The sequence below is a fragment of the Sinocyclocheilus rhinocerous genome, unplaced genomic scaffold (genome assembly GCF_001515625.1).
Source record: "Sinocyclocheilus rhinocerous isolate Xijiao unplaced genomic scaffold, SAMN03320098_v1.1 scaffold1167, whole genome shotgun sequence".
Classification (NCBI taxonomy): Eukaryota; Metazoa; Chordata; class Actinopteri; order Cypriniformes; family Cyprinidae; genus Sinocyclocheilus; species Sinocyclocheilus rhinocerous.
The window spans coordinates 951,470-968,234 of NW_015648750.1; the positions used below are offsets into that span (position 1 = coordinate 951,470).

General features: G+C 39.1%; 1 protein-coding gene across 1 annotated transcript in view; it reads left to right on the plus strand.

Annotated features, from left to right (window-relative positions):
- Nucleotides 1–8,562, plus strand: part of utrn (utrophin) — a 223,342-nt gene extending 214,780 nt beyond the window's left edge. The window contains exons 70-73 of the mRNA XM_016514969.1: nt 1,900–1,969; nt 2,062–2,148; nt 5,636–5,661; nt 7,116–8,562. Of these exons, the coding sequence (XP_016370455.1) occupies nt 1,900–1,969; nt 2,062–2,148; nt 5,636–5,661; nt 7,116–7,124 (192 nt within the window). The 3' untranslated portion in view covers nt 7,125–8,562. The remainder of the gene's footprint in view (nt 1–1,899; nt 1,970–2,061; nt 2,149–5,635; nt 5,662–7,115) is intronic.
- Nucleotides 8,563–16,765: the final 8,203 nt, after the last annotated feature.

Here is a 16,765-nt window from a genome sequence, read left to right on the forward strand (position 1 = left end):
TCTGCATATGATCGGAGCTCCACGCAGCTCCTGCGCTACTCTCCTCTCCATTGGAAATGAATAACTTCCGGTCTGTCGCTTGTCGTTTGTCGGAGATAGTGGAAAGCTGGCTTGAAACAAAGTGGAAATGCCAGTATGACGAGGATCGTTTTCATTTTAAAACAAAAACGCACCAGTGTAAATGTAGCCTTACATCTAAGGGGGCTGGGACGCATTCACACTGCAGCCTCACGTGTGAGCCACATCTCTGAGTGTAACCGGTGACGTGCACCGACTGCAGACCGATCGGTGTATTACAGTACCACTAGAGCTATAGAGAGCAGACTGCTCCGTGAGCTTTCGAATCGCTCTCGCGGATGTCAAGATCGATCTGCACTGCGCCTCTAGTCCAACACACCGGCTAGTGCTGCAGGCTTATTGGCTCACTGACGCTGATGAGATTAACCCCTTAGGTATCGAAATTTGGTACCGAACGACAAGACGTTTTTTTGGTACTCGATGGTATCGAGGCAATTCGGTCGGTGCCTAAAAAGTATCGAACTCGATACCCAGCCCTATAAATGAATGACCAAAATGCATAAAAACTCGTCAGTTATTACTTGAAAACGGTGTCGTGTAAACAGCCCCTTAGAGTCGTAGATGTCTTTAGCTTAGCAACATGCTAATGTCAAACTCTACTGGAATCAGTTTTCACTCAAGTTTCCCATGTGCTTCATGTGAGAAGTGATATTTGTGTGGCACAAGCCAACGAAGAGCGTTCCAAATCAATCACTTTTGAGGTTCCTTTTCAGTTGCGATGCTGCCTTGGATGATACTTCTTGTGTAGGCAGTAGACAGCAAGTTCACTAGGTATAAAGGGATGAAGGAATGAGCCCTAAAACCCAGAAATAAGTGTTTTAGCACTTCCAGTCCCATCGTCCTAAAGTCAATGGGTTTTTTGGTTGAATGCCTGAAATAAGGTCTGTGGTGAACACAAGCTCAAGATATTTTCACATATTATTCTACAACATAAAATACATCAATTATACACTATGCATGATTTTTTTTTACGCTTTTATGTGCAATTGTATTTAGGCTTCAAAATTTTAAAAACGTTCATTTCTGAAGATTACTTTGATGAAAATGTGTAAGAATCATGAACTCTTTTTGGTCACAGAGCTTATTTTCCGCAGTAATCCAAAAACCATTTGAAAAATCCTATTGGGTTTTTGTCATGGGAACCAGGGTAATGCTAACTTTAATGTTGTCCAACAAAAATATGTCACCCTTGCAGCACTCTATCGCAATACAGTTTGAATCTTATGTAGCCTTTTGATTATTGGAACTAAAGCCTAGCATCTTATTCTGGCCAAGAACTGTTCTCTTAGGCATTCCCATTTTTTTTGAACATGCACCAACCTGTCCCTGAACCTTCCCTGGAGTGTGAAGCTGAGACTAACATTCACCTGCCAGCTTCAGTTCCAGCTCTACCACACTGTATGAACTGCTATTGTTCTATCCTTCAATGGGTTTCATGGTCTAACGAGCAATGCCAGCAAGTCCAACAGCCGCCAATAGCGCAGTGAATCAAGCACAGGCGTTCAATGAGCCCTGATTTAGAGTAACAGTAATTTATTTGGTCTCCCGAGGGCCTGACTCACTGCACTGGGCCTCGGTTTAGCCAGATGGCCTTGTCAAAGGCTCTTAGCTAAATAAACACAATATAATTCGATATCCAAGAAGGCAAAGACTGACATTCCAGCCTGACATATCTGGCCACCTTGCTTTCACCTACAGGAAGACTATAAGCAGTAATGATGGAAGCACTAATATATTTTTCAATATTTGTTACTGTATTGTAAGTGTATTACTATCAGTTGGGTTATGCTGATTTTAAATCATGCCTATCTCTCTTTCCAGCCTGAGTTAAATGGCACGTCCTCTTCTGGCTCTCTCCATCAGGATACAGCAGGACAGGCCGAGCTCACAGGTATAGATACACACACACACAATGCTGGGTGAGCGCTCTGATTGACTTCTTTATGTAATAATCTGCTGAGTGTATTCTGTGTGTGTCCTCAGATGAGCTTCTTCATCAGTGTGCTAACAGTAACTCTGATCTGGCTGAGGTTGTGGAACAGATTAACCACAGTTTTCCTGCATGCTCTCGTAAGTCTAACGCTCGGATTTTCCCGCTCTCAATCTATCTCTCAGCATGCCAGCTAATACTCGGCTGTCTTCTGGGTTTTTGACCTCCTTCCGTCCTTATTTGCCAGGGTGCAGTGAAGTCTTTGGCTGCATCCCAGTAGTGCGCAACAGTCGGGGTCTGGAAAAAAAAAATCCCATTCAATTTCCTTCATAGAGAAATTTAATTGCGTAATTTCCAGTGAGGTACTACACTACCCATAATCCTGAAGAGAGATCCACCAATCAGAAGTGACTGAAAACATGGAATTGCTGAACAGCAGCCATTGCCTTAAAGCATTACTAATAACAATTAAATATTGTATATTTGTATATTTTGGAAAACTGTATGATAAACTTATTTAGAGTCAATCATTTTATATTGGTCCCATATAATATTTATGTACTATTATAGTATTTATTAATATTTGGAATTAGCTTTTATATTTATATTTTCATTTTAGTTTTAGCAATTATATGTGCTAAATATTTCTATTTAGATGTAATTTATTTTAGTTTTAGTCATTTTAGTACTTCAACGCGTTTCATTTAGTTGTCAATTTCAGTTTTTCATGTAATATTTATATTTTATTTCAGCTTCATTCCAATCAATTTTGAAAATGTTTTGAATAGTTTTAGTTTAGTTTAAGTTAACAATAACACCGGTAGCGTGCTCCAGATTTGATTACGTAATTTTCAATACTTGTGCTTGAGCTTTACTTCATTGCATTTTTGGGGAAAAAAACTGCTTCTACCAGCCGAAGGTAATTCACTAGTCTTGTTTAAACTGGTATAGTTTGACTCCCAGTCTGACAAGCTAACAAATGCTCAAAACCCATCTACAACCATCCAACCAGACCCATCTGTCCTGTCAGACCAGCTCACTACCTTAGGCTGGATTTATCTTGGAGATAGTGTTTGGTTTATTGCTTAAAACTGACTGTTTAATTCTTGAAATGCCTATGAAGAAACTGAATGAGAAAAATACTTCCAGAACCAAGCCTGCTGAAAAAGTGTGCATACTCTACTACAGGGGTGTCCAACCCTGCTCCAGCACACCTGTCTGTAATTATCAAGCAACCCTGAGCATCTTGATTAGCTGGTTCAGGTGTGTTTAATTGGGGTTAGAGCTGAAATCTGCAGGATGGTAGCTCTCCAGGAGCAGGGTTGGACACCCCTGCTCTACTACATACTAAAAATATGTACTTCACCAGTACATACTTTTACGTACACAGTAAGCTAGAATTGAAAAATACTAACATGCTATTGTTGGTGCACTGTTTGGGTTTGCATCTTCGCATTAGCATATATCTGCAATCATTTTTACCTCACATTAAGGTAAAGTGTCATGAAACCCTCCATCACTTCTCAACACAGTGAAAGAGTTAGGAGTGGAGGGGAGGAGAGAACACAACCGTTGTGTCTGATCCACGCTGTTTTATTTTGCTTTAATAGCATCAAAGAAATGCATGCTAGTATTCATAATTGCACTCAACAAAATGCCCTGTATTATGAGTTCACAGTGCATTACACAAATACACACAGCTTCTTTTATTGCACTAATAAATGCAAGCCGTTTTCAGTTGCATCAAAAAAGTGAATGTGCATTTGCATTTTTAATAACTTTTGTTATTCCTTGATCTTGACTCAGTGAAAGTGTTGTGATGGTGTTTGTGTTATCAGATCTCAGATCTGTCTCAGTCCACCACTTCGTGAATCTAGGAAGTCTCACATGATAACTGCTCATTGCACTCAAACATTTCAAAGCTGCTGGTTGATTGAAAGACTGTCGCTCCATCAGCATCACAAGCGAGGACGCAGACTCGAGTCTTGCATGTGTTTCTGTAAGATATATAAGGATAAATCCATGCAGTCACATGAAAAATAACGAGGCGCTGCTAATGCTTTCGTGCAATATAGTGTGACTTTTTGAACCAGAAAATAGCTAAGAATTTCCCTAATGACAGATTGACTCTAATATTGTTTCATTGCCCACATTCTTTTTGCTTTACTACACAATTGTTTAAGTCGAAACAGACTCGGGTATGAAATTAACACCTGCCACAATCTGCATGCAGGTATTTTCTGTGCAGTGACGGGTAATTTCGCTCATCTTCCAGCCATTGTGACAGGTGACCTGTAAGACATCTCGAGATGACAGTTGACAAACAATGTGTTACGCAGAAGCAGCCATGCATGCTTGAAGATGCCATCCAATTATGTGATGCATTGCACTGTATTACAGACCAGCCCTAGTATTTAGGATAGACAGTATTCAAATTGGTTCACACCCTCTGTCCTATTCTCATTTTCTTTCGCATAATTGCTAACGCCAATCAAACGATTTTGCCCTACAACAATAGAAATCCTTTACAATCCCAGAAATGCGTCTCAGATGGCAGTATTGTAGAGTGTGCACTGGGCTTTAGCCACTTTATTAGTTTATGTATCTTCATTAATTGAAATAGACTTCTAGTAAATCATTGCTACACAACTTTTTTGCTCAAAATCCATCTGAAATTTTAGACGAAAATCAATTTCAATCTGGTTGCCTCTTCCTCTATATAAACCGTTGTTACCGCCATCCCAGAATCCCTCATCTTACGACTGTCAGTCTGCCAGCTCCAGCACTCTTCTGCCTTTGAGAACTCCCCCATTTCTGCATTCTGAGAGCTTTGATTGTGAATTGTGTTTGTAATCACTGTCGTTTGGAAGAAAATTGCATAGCGAAGCCTTTAGAGACACCATTTTGTGTAATGGCTCGCGACTTGAGAGTTTTTCTTACCTAGAAGTTACTGATAAGATTTTATTGTTATTGTTGAACTTAAATTTGAATTCCGCCCAGACTTTGGCTTGCATTGTTAGCTACACTCTAAAAAATGCTGGGTTAAATACAACCCAGTGCTGGGTGAAATAGGGACAAACCCAGCAATTGGGCTGTTTTGACCCAGCGGTTGGGTTACTACCCAGAAGGTTGGGTTAAACATTTAACCCAACCGGCTGGGTCAAAACAGCCCAATTGCTGGGTTTGTCCCTATTTTACCCAGCACTGGGTTGTATTTAACCCAGCATTTTTTAGAGTGTAGAAACTCTGTAAAATATTGATGTTGGCACATTGTCGTTTCACTGCATTGGGCCCTTGTGTGCGATGAGATTCGGTCTGGGAGAAGATATGGGGCCATTTCCATGTTCTTTGTTTGATGGGAGAGTTTTAATGAAGGCACAGGTGATATGAGTGTTCGGAGCCGTCTCACTCTTGTTTGCTGTCGTCTCCCTGTAGAGTTCATTAAAGCGCTGCGATCAGTGTTCAGAAGAGTAATCCCATGAGTCTGAGCTTGAACGCTCTAAATTAAAAGTTCAGCCGTTGTGGAGAGTCTGCATGTGTTGTTCTTGTCAGGACTGTCTTGGTTAGGATAGCTGTTATTTTGTCCTAATTGTGTCTCTCTTTGTCTTTCCCTTCTGGGTCCTGTAGCGTCAAGTGTGTCCTCAAGGCCGAAGGTAAGTCTCACCACACGTAACAGTAAAAGCACAGTAATTCACACTGACCACAAAGAGAAAAGGAAAATCTGCAATGCCATTTTACCATCAGTCCTCACCTGTTTTCTTATCTAATCTCCTTGCAAATGAGTCTGAAAGCATGGGGCATTTTTGTTCCCTGCTCCATTAATTTGCTTGCACCAGCTCGGATGGAAACATTATCAATCGTGGTTCTGTTAAGGAGAAATTCATTTTTAATTGGTGTTTGTTTTTACGAGCCATCATTGGATGTAAACATCTTAGTGACAAGCTTGTATGAGAAGATCCATCACAGCCGAACGATTGGCAGCTCCATATGTCATGTTTCTGTGATGATTTATTGACTGGTTTTATTTGAAGAAGTTGGGTTTGAAGCATTTGCATAGTCAAAAGTATAGTAAGTGAGAATAAAGTTATTACACTCTTAAAAATGAAGGTTCCAAAAGTTTCTTTTTCTTTTTATGGACCATTGATGCCAGTTAAGAATCTTTATTTTTAAGAGTGTATTCAGGAAAGTTTCATTAAGGTTGGTTCCTTTAACAGTTCTGAAATGCTATTACATTAAGACTCACAAAACTCATGACATATCTGAATATGAAAATTATTCACTTTCACTTACTGAATTAGTAGTTACTTACTCAAGGCATTCATTTAATGAGTCCTAAAACCCAGAACCCAATTAGCTTTTTTTGAACTTCTTCAATCATCAAAGTCAATGGTTTTTGGTTAAAGGCCTGAAATATGGTCTATGGTTAACAAACTCAAGATATTTTCTCGTTGTGGCCAAATAAGACCGCAGAAGTTGTCTGAGGATATTTAACAACATCACGCCGAAGAAATAAATGCATCTACTTACTAGTCTGCTTTTACAGCCTTGATGTGTTTATATTTGCGCTCTTGCAAACTAATATAACTCAAACTTTCCAACTTGTAGATTTGAAATAAAGTGTTTTCGGAGGCTTAGTGATGTTGAAGTCATGTGATCATGGTGTAGTTTGATCACAGCCTACGTTTAGCTTTTAAAGGAACACGCCACTATTTTTGAAAATAGGCTCATTTTCCAACTCCCCTAGAGTTAAACAGTTGAGTTTTACCGTTTTCGAATCCATTCAGCCGATCTCCGGGTCGCCGATATGGCTAGGAACTATACTCTCATTCCGGGCGTAATAATCAAGGAACTTTGCTGCCGGACTATGGGTGCAGCAGGCGCAATGATATTACACAAAATCGCAAACTACTGGCAATTGTTTTTAGGCTTCAAAATTCATAAAAGTTGTGTATTTTGTTGAGGAAAGCAGGGTGATGCCAACTTCCCGGTTGGCCTTTAAAAATACATAATTTCTACAGCACTCTATTTCATATGGTCAGAATAGTTGATTCCCATGCTTAGCTCATGTATTATAGACACTTAAACAATTATGAATGTTTGTGTCCAGGTGATGTGAAGGTTTTCAGCAAAACATCACTTTGGAAATCTTGCGGACATGAAGAGCAGTCTCGAACTCGACATGACAAGAAGATTCCCGTTCCAGAGATGCAGATTCCCGGCTGTTCCCTCGACAGAGATATTTGTCCTCGAACCCAAAGACTCTGGAACAGGACCACACAGTTCATTCATTGGCTATTACTACTGCGTCTGTCTGTACTATGCAACTGTACATTTGATCAACATGTAGATTGTACGTGGTGAGGTGTATCTGCCCATTGTTTTAATATTCGGATGATTATTTAGGGTTATGGGGGCCATTTATCGTATAACCTGTATGCTTTTATTTCTGCGTTCACCAAGAAACCACACTGCTACCACATATCTCACATTCAGCTCATATCAGTTGCTGTTCAAACTGACACGTTGTCTTTCTACAGACGTGGTTATTAGTTGAATCAGAAAACGATGTGAACATCAGTGGATATGAAGACGAATCGATCTCGTAATGCTAAACTGTTAGCGCATGTTGCCCCCCCAGCATTATTCTCTTCAACTTTAGCCTGTTTTGACAGTGTTTGCCGTGAACTCTCCCTTTAAAGCATTGTTTCGACAGTTTGTTCCGCGGGTAGCAGCGCATCTGAACCCTCACTGCATTTCTAGAGCGCACGCACAGATGATGTACAACACAAACATTCGAACGCGTCGAAAACACCCTTTTGTGCCTATAAAGCATCCATTCCAGGAGAGACGAGTGGCTGAGAGATGCCGTATTTCTCAAAATTATGTAGAAAGATTATATTATAAAAAGACAAATGTAGGAAATGGGGATTTTTAGGACGTTTGGCCCAAGATGATTTATCTTTGTGTAGTATAGTTTTATAAATAAATGTTTAAAAAAATTTAATTAGAGAAAGCCATGATTGCCTTGCTACCTCAGACATGATCAGTCATTCATTGGTGTGACTGTCGATTGATTTCACTCTCCACTTCCAAAAACAAAACTAAGGAAAGGTCGTTCCATAATGTTGCACTTGCTACGCAAGTAAGCTGCCCCGATGACTACATTGTGTTTTTCCCTTGATTTCCCAGCAGTCCTTTGATTTTTCTACATGGTGTATTTGTGGTGTGCTACCTTCAGTGAAGTGTTAGATTTGAACATTACTGGAACACCTGCGAAACATTGTTCTGAAGTTGATTCCTAGTGAAGTCACTGTCACCGACGCTGTGCTGTTCTGACCCGAGATAGATCGATAAGACCGAACACACTACATGTAATGAGGTTCCATATGTTTTATTCAAAATAAAGTTTTTATAATGAGTGTTTTCTTGTGCTTTTTGTCTCATATTGTCTTGTTACACTAAGGGGAGAAAGTTATAATGGAATAGTTTTAAGGTTCATTTTCCATTGTCGTTCCAAAACATTTCTTTCTTTCTTTGGAACACAAAAGAAGATATTGGGTAGATTGTTCATGTTGCTCTTTTTCATACAGCGTAAGTGAATACAGTCAAGCTCCAAAAATGACAAGAAGCAACCTAAAATGATTGTAAAAGTAGTAAGAGACCTGTTTGTTATATTCCAAGATCCTTAAATAACTATAGGTTTGAGCAACAACATTTGTGTTTCAGCACACTATGAAACAATTCAGAAAAATTCTTTTTGAAATATGAGGATCTGGAAAGCAAATAGCAATTAACCACACAACAGTTAAATGTAATAAACAAAGGAGTAAATTGGTTGACGTAAGCCTTGTTAGTCAACATAAAATCAGATTTTAACCATTGGACTCTTAATGCAGTATGTTATTTTGCACAACTTCAAATAAAATGTTTTGTACTGAACACAGCTTATGCTTGTCAAAGTATATTTCTGCATGTCAGGTAAATTGGTTTTAATGTCAAGAATATTAGCCATGAATTATTAAATGAAGCATTTTTTTCTTAAATTGGCCGCTGCGCTGTAGGGTAAATGTCAGTGGCTCTACTAATAGTACCTGTGCACTTTGCCTGGGAACAGGCAGGAAATACTATTAGACTGGTGAATTGAAAAAGCTCGAGGGCAGGGGTGTCAGGGCCAAATTTGTTTCTAAAAATCAGAGCGAGCACTTACAAACACAAGGCCGCCATTCAAAGGAAATGAAAACGATTTTTTTTTCTTACAAATGTAGGGGGAAAAAACAAGACAAACAAGCTTCCGCAGGCTCAAAGAAGCAATATTTCATATTTCACTATAACCTTGTTTGCATTGTGAATGTAAAAAGTGGCACAGTTTACCCATCTTGACTAGATTTATATTAGTCTGCGGGGCTGCTGTAGCACCTCATATGAACCTGCTCTATCACAAGCTTCAGCCTGCCTCAGCTGAACGAAGAGGGAAGATTTTCACAATGCTTTTCCTTCACAGCACAATTCTCCGGTGAGTGATTTTATTAAAAAAACATCTAATATCCATATATTGTTGCAGTGTGTCTCTGCTGGGGTCTGCTTACTGAATTCAACATTAATGCACAATTTACTATATTTACTTTAACACATCCCTTATTGTACAAGATTCATCAGTTCACGTTATTCCAAATAAAATAAAATAAAAGTTTTAGTAATTTAGTAAAAAGTTTTAGTAATCTTTCATCAAAATGTTATAACTTGCTCATGAAATGTTCCTTTTCTGCTATCACAAATTTTGTCCCAAGAGGACACTGGTTTTGTTTACAGCAAAGTAAAACCAGTGTCCTCTTGGCTTATATCGAAATCCTCCGACATTTTCCTTTACAGATCCTCGTTTTGTACTTCTAATTTGTGACCGGTGATTTGTTTTGCTCTCTCCTCTGCGCTTCCGCGTTGATCACTTCTCATCAGAGCTTAGGCTACACTTACATCATCCGCTGGAACGCCACTCTCTCATGAACACGAGTATGACAGTTAGCGCGTTATTCCAAATAAAATTAAATAAAAGTTTTAGTAATTTAGTAAAAAGTTTTAGTTTTAGTAATCTTTCATCAAAATGTTATAACTTGCTCATGAAATGTTCCTTTTCTGCTATCACAAATTTTGTCCCAAGAGGACACTGGTTTTGTTTACAGCAAAGTAAAACCAGTGTCCTCTTGGCTTATATCGAAATCCTCCGACATTTTCCTTTACAGATCCTCGTTTTGTACTTCTAATTTGTGACCGGTGATTTGTTTTGCTCTCTCCTCTGCGCTTCCGCGTTGATCACTTCTCATCAGAGCTTAGGCTACACTTACATCATCCGCTGGAACGCCACTCTCTCATGAACACGAGTATGACAGTTAGCGTAAACTAGAGATTACGGTTTATAAAGTTGAAATATGGATACTTTTCTTACATAAGCGCATCGCTTCGGATCAGAAGGCCTTTATTAACCCCCCGATTGGGGGGGGGGAAATAGTGATTTCGCCTAGGGCGTCAAATTGGCTAGAAACGGCCCTGCCTAGGATGGCTTGAGGGTGAGTAAATTATCATAATTTTCATTTTGGGGTGAACTATCCCTTTAAGTGTCCCTGTCAGTTCACGTTCAAAAGAGTAAACATCAGGGACGTAGAAATGTGCGCAGCTGAAAATGTGCATTTTGTTGTGGAGAACAGTATCTAGCACAACGTGCATGTGTATCTTTCCACAAAGGACGTGTATAGCTGATAAAACACTGTACCTTTGCTAATATGATGTTTCAAACAGGCTTGGCTCAGATATTTCCAATCTATAAATCCATCACCGCAGGTGGTCTGGTTTCATTTGTAGACTGTCCGAATTCACTGCTAAAACTTCGTTTCAATTGGGATATCCAATATATACTTTCTAAAGACTGATATTGATATTTGTTACACTATTTTCAAATTAAACGTTACAAACGTGTGCTGGAAAGAATTTATATTATATATATATATATAATTTGGGGGGGGCAATAGGGATTTCGCCTAGGGCGTCAAATTGGCTAGAAACGGCCCTGCCTAGGATGGCTTGAGGGTGAGTAAATTATCATAATTTTCATTTTGGGGTAAACTATCCCTTTAAGTGTCCCTGTCAGTTCGCGTTCAAAAGAGTAAACATCAGGGACGTAGAAATGTGCGCAGCTGAAAATGTGCATTTTGTTGTGGAGAACAGTATCTAGCACAACGTGCATGTGTATCTTTCCACAAAGGACGTGTATAGCTGATAAAACACTGTACCTTTGCTAATATGATGTTTCAAACAGGCTTGGCTCAGATATTTCCAATCTATAAATCCATCACCGCAGGTGGTCTGGTTTCATTTGTAGACTGTCCGAATTCACTGCTAAAACTTCGTTTCAATTGGGATATCCAATATATACTTTCTAAAGACTGATATTGATATTTGTTACACTATTTTCAAATTAAACGTTACAAACGTGTGCATTTGACACCATTTAGACAAGCATATGGTATGCATATATAGGAAGAGGGAAAATGAAGAAACTGCCTGTAATTGACTATGAAAACTTAAGTTTATTTATTTTTTTAAACTAAATATATATAGTATAATAAGACATTTGTTATTATTATCGTTTAATAAATTACATCCATTTGGAAAATTACCAATTTCTCACTGGGTGGGCCAGAGTTGAAGTGGGTGTGTCCGTGCCCAGCTTCGCCACTGCTTCATATGTATTCTCACTCATAACTCTGGAAGCCTTCTCTCTCCTCAGCCCTCATCCATCTGCAGGGCATTAAGAGCAGATCTGTCCAGGGCTCATGGAGTATATATCCTTCAAGTGGAGTCAGAAATAGTGTAAAAATGAATTCTTAGCACATAAATGACCGTGCAAAGTCGTATTTATAAGTGGGAAACTCTGTAGCTGATACACAAGTTGCAGAGTTCTGACGTTGGAGGGAACGTGTCGATTTAAAACATAGTAGAAACACTGAACTACAATACAAACGTCATACCCCCTTTTCCCTTCAGAACTGCCTTTTTGGCATAAATTCCACAAAGTACTGGAAACATTTCTCAGAGATTTTGGTCCATTTTGACATGATAGCATCATGCAGTTGCTGCAGATTTGTCAGCTACGCATCCATGAAGCAAATCTCCCGTTCCGCCATATCCTAAAGTTTCCCTATTGGATTGAGATCTGGTGACTGTGTAGGCCATTTGAGTAAAGCGAACTCATTGTCATATTCAAGAAACTAGTTATCCTGCTGGAAGCAGCCATCACTAGATGGGTACACTGTGGCCATAAAGGTATGAACATGGTCAGCAACATACTCAGGTAGGCTGTGGTGTTTAAACGATACTCAGTTGGTACTACGAGGCCCAAAGTGTGGCAAGAAAATATCCTCCACACCATTAAACCACCAGCAGCAGCAGCCTGAACCACTGATGTAAGGCATGACGGATCCATGCTTTCATTTTGTTTAGGCCAAATTCTGAACTTACCATCCGAATGTCGCAGCAGAAATCGAGACTCGTCAGACCAGGCAACCTTTTTCCAATCTTCTATTGTCCAATTTCGGTGAGCATGTGCAAACTGCAGCCTCATTTCAGAGTTCAGCATTCAGAGATGCTCTTCTGCATTTTTGCTAGTGACCAATCACTTCCCAAAAATTAAGCAGGGGTGTCGCTAGAGCCTCTGTATGTGGCACGAGCCCTAGTACTGATGAAAAGTTAAAAACACCCCTGGAATGATGGTGAATAAACATCACAAGAAGGTTGAGTGCTATAAAGACACCTGCATTATCACCCATGCTTTCAAATAAAGTAATGGTATGCATTAATATTTAATGGTTGTGTGTTTTTGGGACTCATGCTTTGATTCAAACATCATCAGCTACTAAAAAAAAAAACGTATTTTTCACAATCACAGTACAAAGATGGATATCTTCATTGTGAAAGAAAGTTCTGGGGTGTCTTGTTTCTTCTGTCTTTACTCCTGAAATGAATTAATCTCTGAGGGTGTGTTTGCATTATACTGTAAGCAGAGAAAGGAAATGAGCTGGAACTAAGAGAGAGCGAGAGCGCGAGAGAGGCAAACTAATTAGTGGCAAAACTTGTTTCCTCCCCTCCTCTGTACGGTCCAGAAGTTCCCGGAAGACTTAGAGACATTACTCTGGTGTTAGTCTTTAGTAAATCACGCCTGTCCCTCTGTACGGAGTTTGATGTTATCATTAGTTGTTGGAAGCGGGAAGCAGATACATCTTGGTCAGCTTGGGCGCTGTCAGAAAGCGGCCGTCTGATCTCAGCAGTGCTGCTGCCAATATATTAGTCTCACTGCTGGGCAACTTTACAGCTTCATTTTTCTTCTGACATTATAAGCAACTTTCAGAGCCTGGAGTTTGTTGGCAAACTCAAAACATCAAGCATCAACAACAAACCTCTTATGTGTACAGATACTTTTTACACATCAGAAGCGTGTTCGACATGGATGTGCAAATGGCTGCCGTGGTAACAAATAACACCTGCTTGTAAAAGCTAACAAACATATCCTGTAACTGAGGCTAAATCACTAAATATTGAGGATGAACCAGTATTTTAATTTTACACGTATTATATTTTTCTAACTTCGAACAATCGGCCACTAATCAGAACCAGGTGATAACCGCTTCCTTTGATTCGATATGTCTCTCATCTTGACGCTCACCTAAACCAATCACATTCCGATGCAAAAGATGCATGCTTTTATATTTTCATTTTAGTTAAATAAAATAAAATTCTAAAAAGTTTAGAAACAAATCTAAAATTAAATCTATGCTAACATAGAATAGAAATAGAATTCAAAATCGAGATTCCAAAAGATTCCCACCCCTACATAGCATGTTGAAAAGAGTATGCCGAAAAGTCCTGGATAGTCTGTTAGATTTTTGAAGCGTGGATCCATACACACTCTAATGGCTAATATTGCCCACAATCCATTGCACTCTGAAGGACTCGGTTCATACAAACATTATTGCGATATAAACAGCACAATCTCAGATATGTCTGGTCATTAACTGTTAAATGCATCATTATGCAAAAAACTGATTTCTCTGCATGAAAGACCTACAAATCACTGTGCTACTAGTTTTCTCTCTAATATGGTAGGCACATTTGTTTTAGTAGTGTAAATGTGGACTGTGTATATGAGGATGTGAACTGTGACAGGATGATTGACAGGCCACTTTACGGTGACAAAATGCACAAAACTATGCAGCAATTTTATGACGTTAGTATGTCCCAGAGCTTGCCTACTCTTGTTCTACATACTCAAACGTATCTACTTTTTCTTCACTAGAACAGTACATACTTTTAGGGCATTGTATATAGTAAGTAGGCAATTTACAATGCAGCATCATTGTTTTCTTAAAAAAATTGATTGAATGATTCAGTGGCTCAGTTACTTGTCGCCACCTACTGTCATAATGATGTAACCTGCAGAAAAGTCACATTTCTCTTTGTACAGTGAACTTCTGTAGGCGAAATGCTGCCATCTCATTATAGGAATCAGCGTGATCTAGAATTTTGCATTGGGATACAGGTTTGTTCAAATTTGAACATGCAAATTTGCAGCGTTGACCAAGCTACTTAGTTTGTAGGTGACCTCTGAGTAAAGGGTGCTTCATACATTGCTATACTACTGATAATGGACAATGCACTATCTTTGTCCACGATATTTCATCCTACACCGTGTCTACACTGGACAAGAACAATGCAACTAAATAGAACTCATTATAATCAGTAGGTGCATCCATATTTGTGAACTAATGCGCTATTCTATATCGTTTTGTAGCATAAATAGTGCAAGTAGTGCTGTCACATTGAAAATTCCAAATAGAAAAAGAACTTTAAATAAAGAACTACTTTAAATACACATAAGTGATGATGCACTTAATTAACTGAAAAAATGAAGTGTGGAATGTTGCACACTCCGTACACTCAACTGTCACAGCTTTAATTACCTAGCGGAGAGGGAGGGGCTATCAGACTCCCCAGAAAAAACCATCATACACTACACGACTGAGTACATAGTGCATGAGTACATAGTGCGTTATTTTGGGAAATGGATGTGGCGCAACAAGACAAATCACTGACAGTACACTGATGGTCCATTCTATTTCGGTCTGTCTGGAATCTTATATACCACAAAAAGTCATTAATATTTGATAATAGGTTTTTTTAGGATGCATTGTTGAATCATGTGCAACAAGAAACATTCATTTAAAAAATAGATAGGGTTAATTAGCATTCCATTAGGCTTTTAAGTAGAACTAATCAGAGCACAATCTCCGTTAATATAAAATGCTCCAATAGTCAAGAATTATAATTGCGATTCCCTCAAACAACATTTATTAAACCCGTATAATCATGTTATTGGTGAACAGATCATTGATCTAACATCATCTTGTGTGTTGTTGCATGGGTCCTGATTGATTTCAGCAGTGCTGTTGTATCTGTGTGTGTGGGCGGCTGGCAGTGAGCCTGCATGCTGCGCTCTCATATCCAGGCTCGCTGCGCTTTAATAATGCATATACAACACTCATTTAAAACTAGCATGACCCATCTCCACCCAGGCCCCTTGACAGTCTCATTCACACTCTCTCAGTTTCTGAAACCGGAGGGCACAGGGGAGCGTCTGCTAGTGAGGATGAAATCTAGACCTTGAGCAAAATGTGGCACACGCAGCGTGACTTAAGTTTCTGTGGAGTGACTTCCCAGCTCTTTAATATTCAATAACTCTAATCGGTGTCTCTGGTTAACATTGAACTACAGGCGTCAGAGATATGCTGCTCATTGTAGTGTAAGAACCTACCAGAAAATAAAACACAGTGGCTGGTATTGTTACTGATTATTATAAAATATGCAGAGAGATCCAGTAATCAATGGTAAATGGTCAATGCCAGTGCTTCAGTTGTGCTGAAATACACAATATGTGCAGCACTTGTTCACTATAGTACTGTGTATATATGACTGCAGTTCCAATAGAGACCAACTAACGGAAACTACAGTATAAAACGGAAGTTGCGATCATTTTAAACTCTTCCCCATGATGGAGGAGTGAAGTGAAGGTGGTGGCGGTCTATACAAACAGTATTAATTACACAATAATTAATTCTCTTGCTTGTCCAACAAAGGAGAAGCAACTTAGAATTTTCTCCGTCATCAAATCTTTCCACCGCTTGTAAAACACAATAAGTGTGTTTTATTGTCTAATTTTCGCTCCTCGAAAGTAGAGTATCTACAGAGGCGGCAGTTAATGAGAGTGATGATTCTTTGCGGTGCTGCCAAGTCCGTGGTTTTACCGTGGAATTGGGCTACTTTTACACTGTTGCCGCGTGTTGTTTTTTATCCTGCGGGTTTATCCTCGGAACGTGATTTAGACGGAGGGAACCCAAAACGGAGGAAAAACTTTGAGGAAAAAAAAAAAACAAACGCTTCTGGTATAGTTTTTATTAGCCATTGTTGGACTATTTTTGCGTTGCAGACCTGGCAACTCTGCTGGTCAAGTCATGTCAAATGCTCAAAAAACACTCAGGGGGCGACCCGATATCATGTTTAATTAAAACACTTTTTTATAGAAAACTATTATGAATACACCCTTTTGAAAATTAACCATGTTTTACTACAAATAAGACCAAAAAAAAAAAAAAAAAAATCACCACTTTTCAACATTTCATTCCTGCATGAAATTTATATATTTAGATTATTACATTC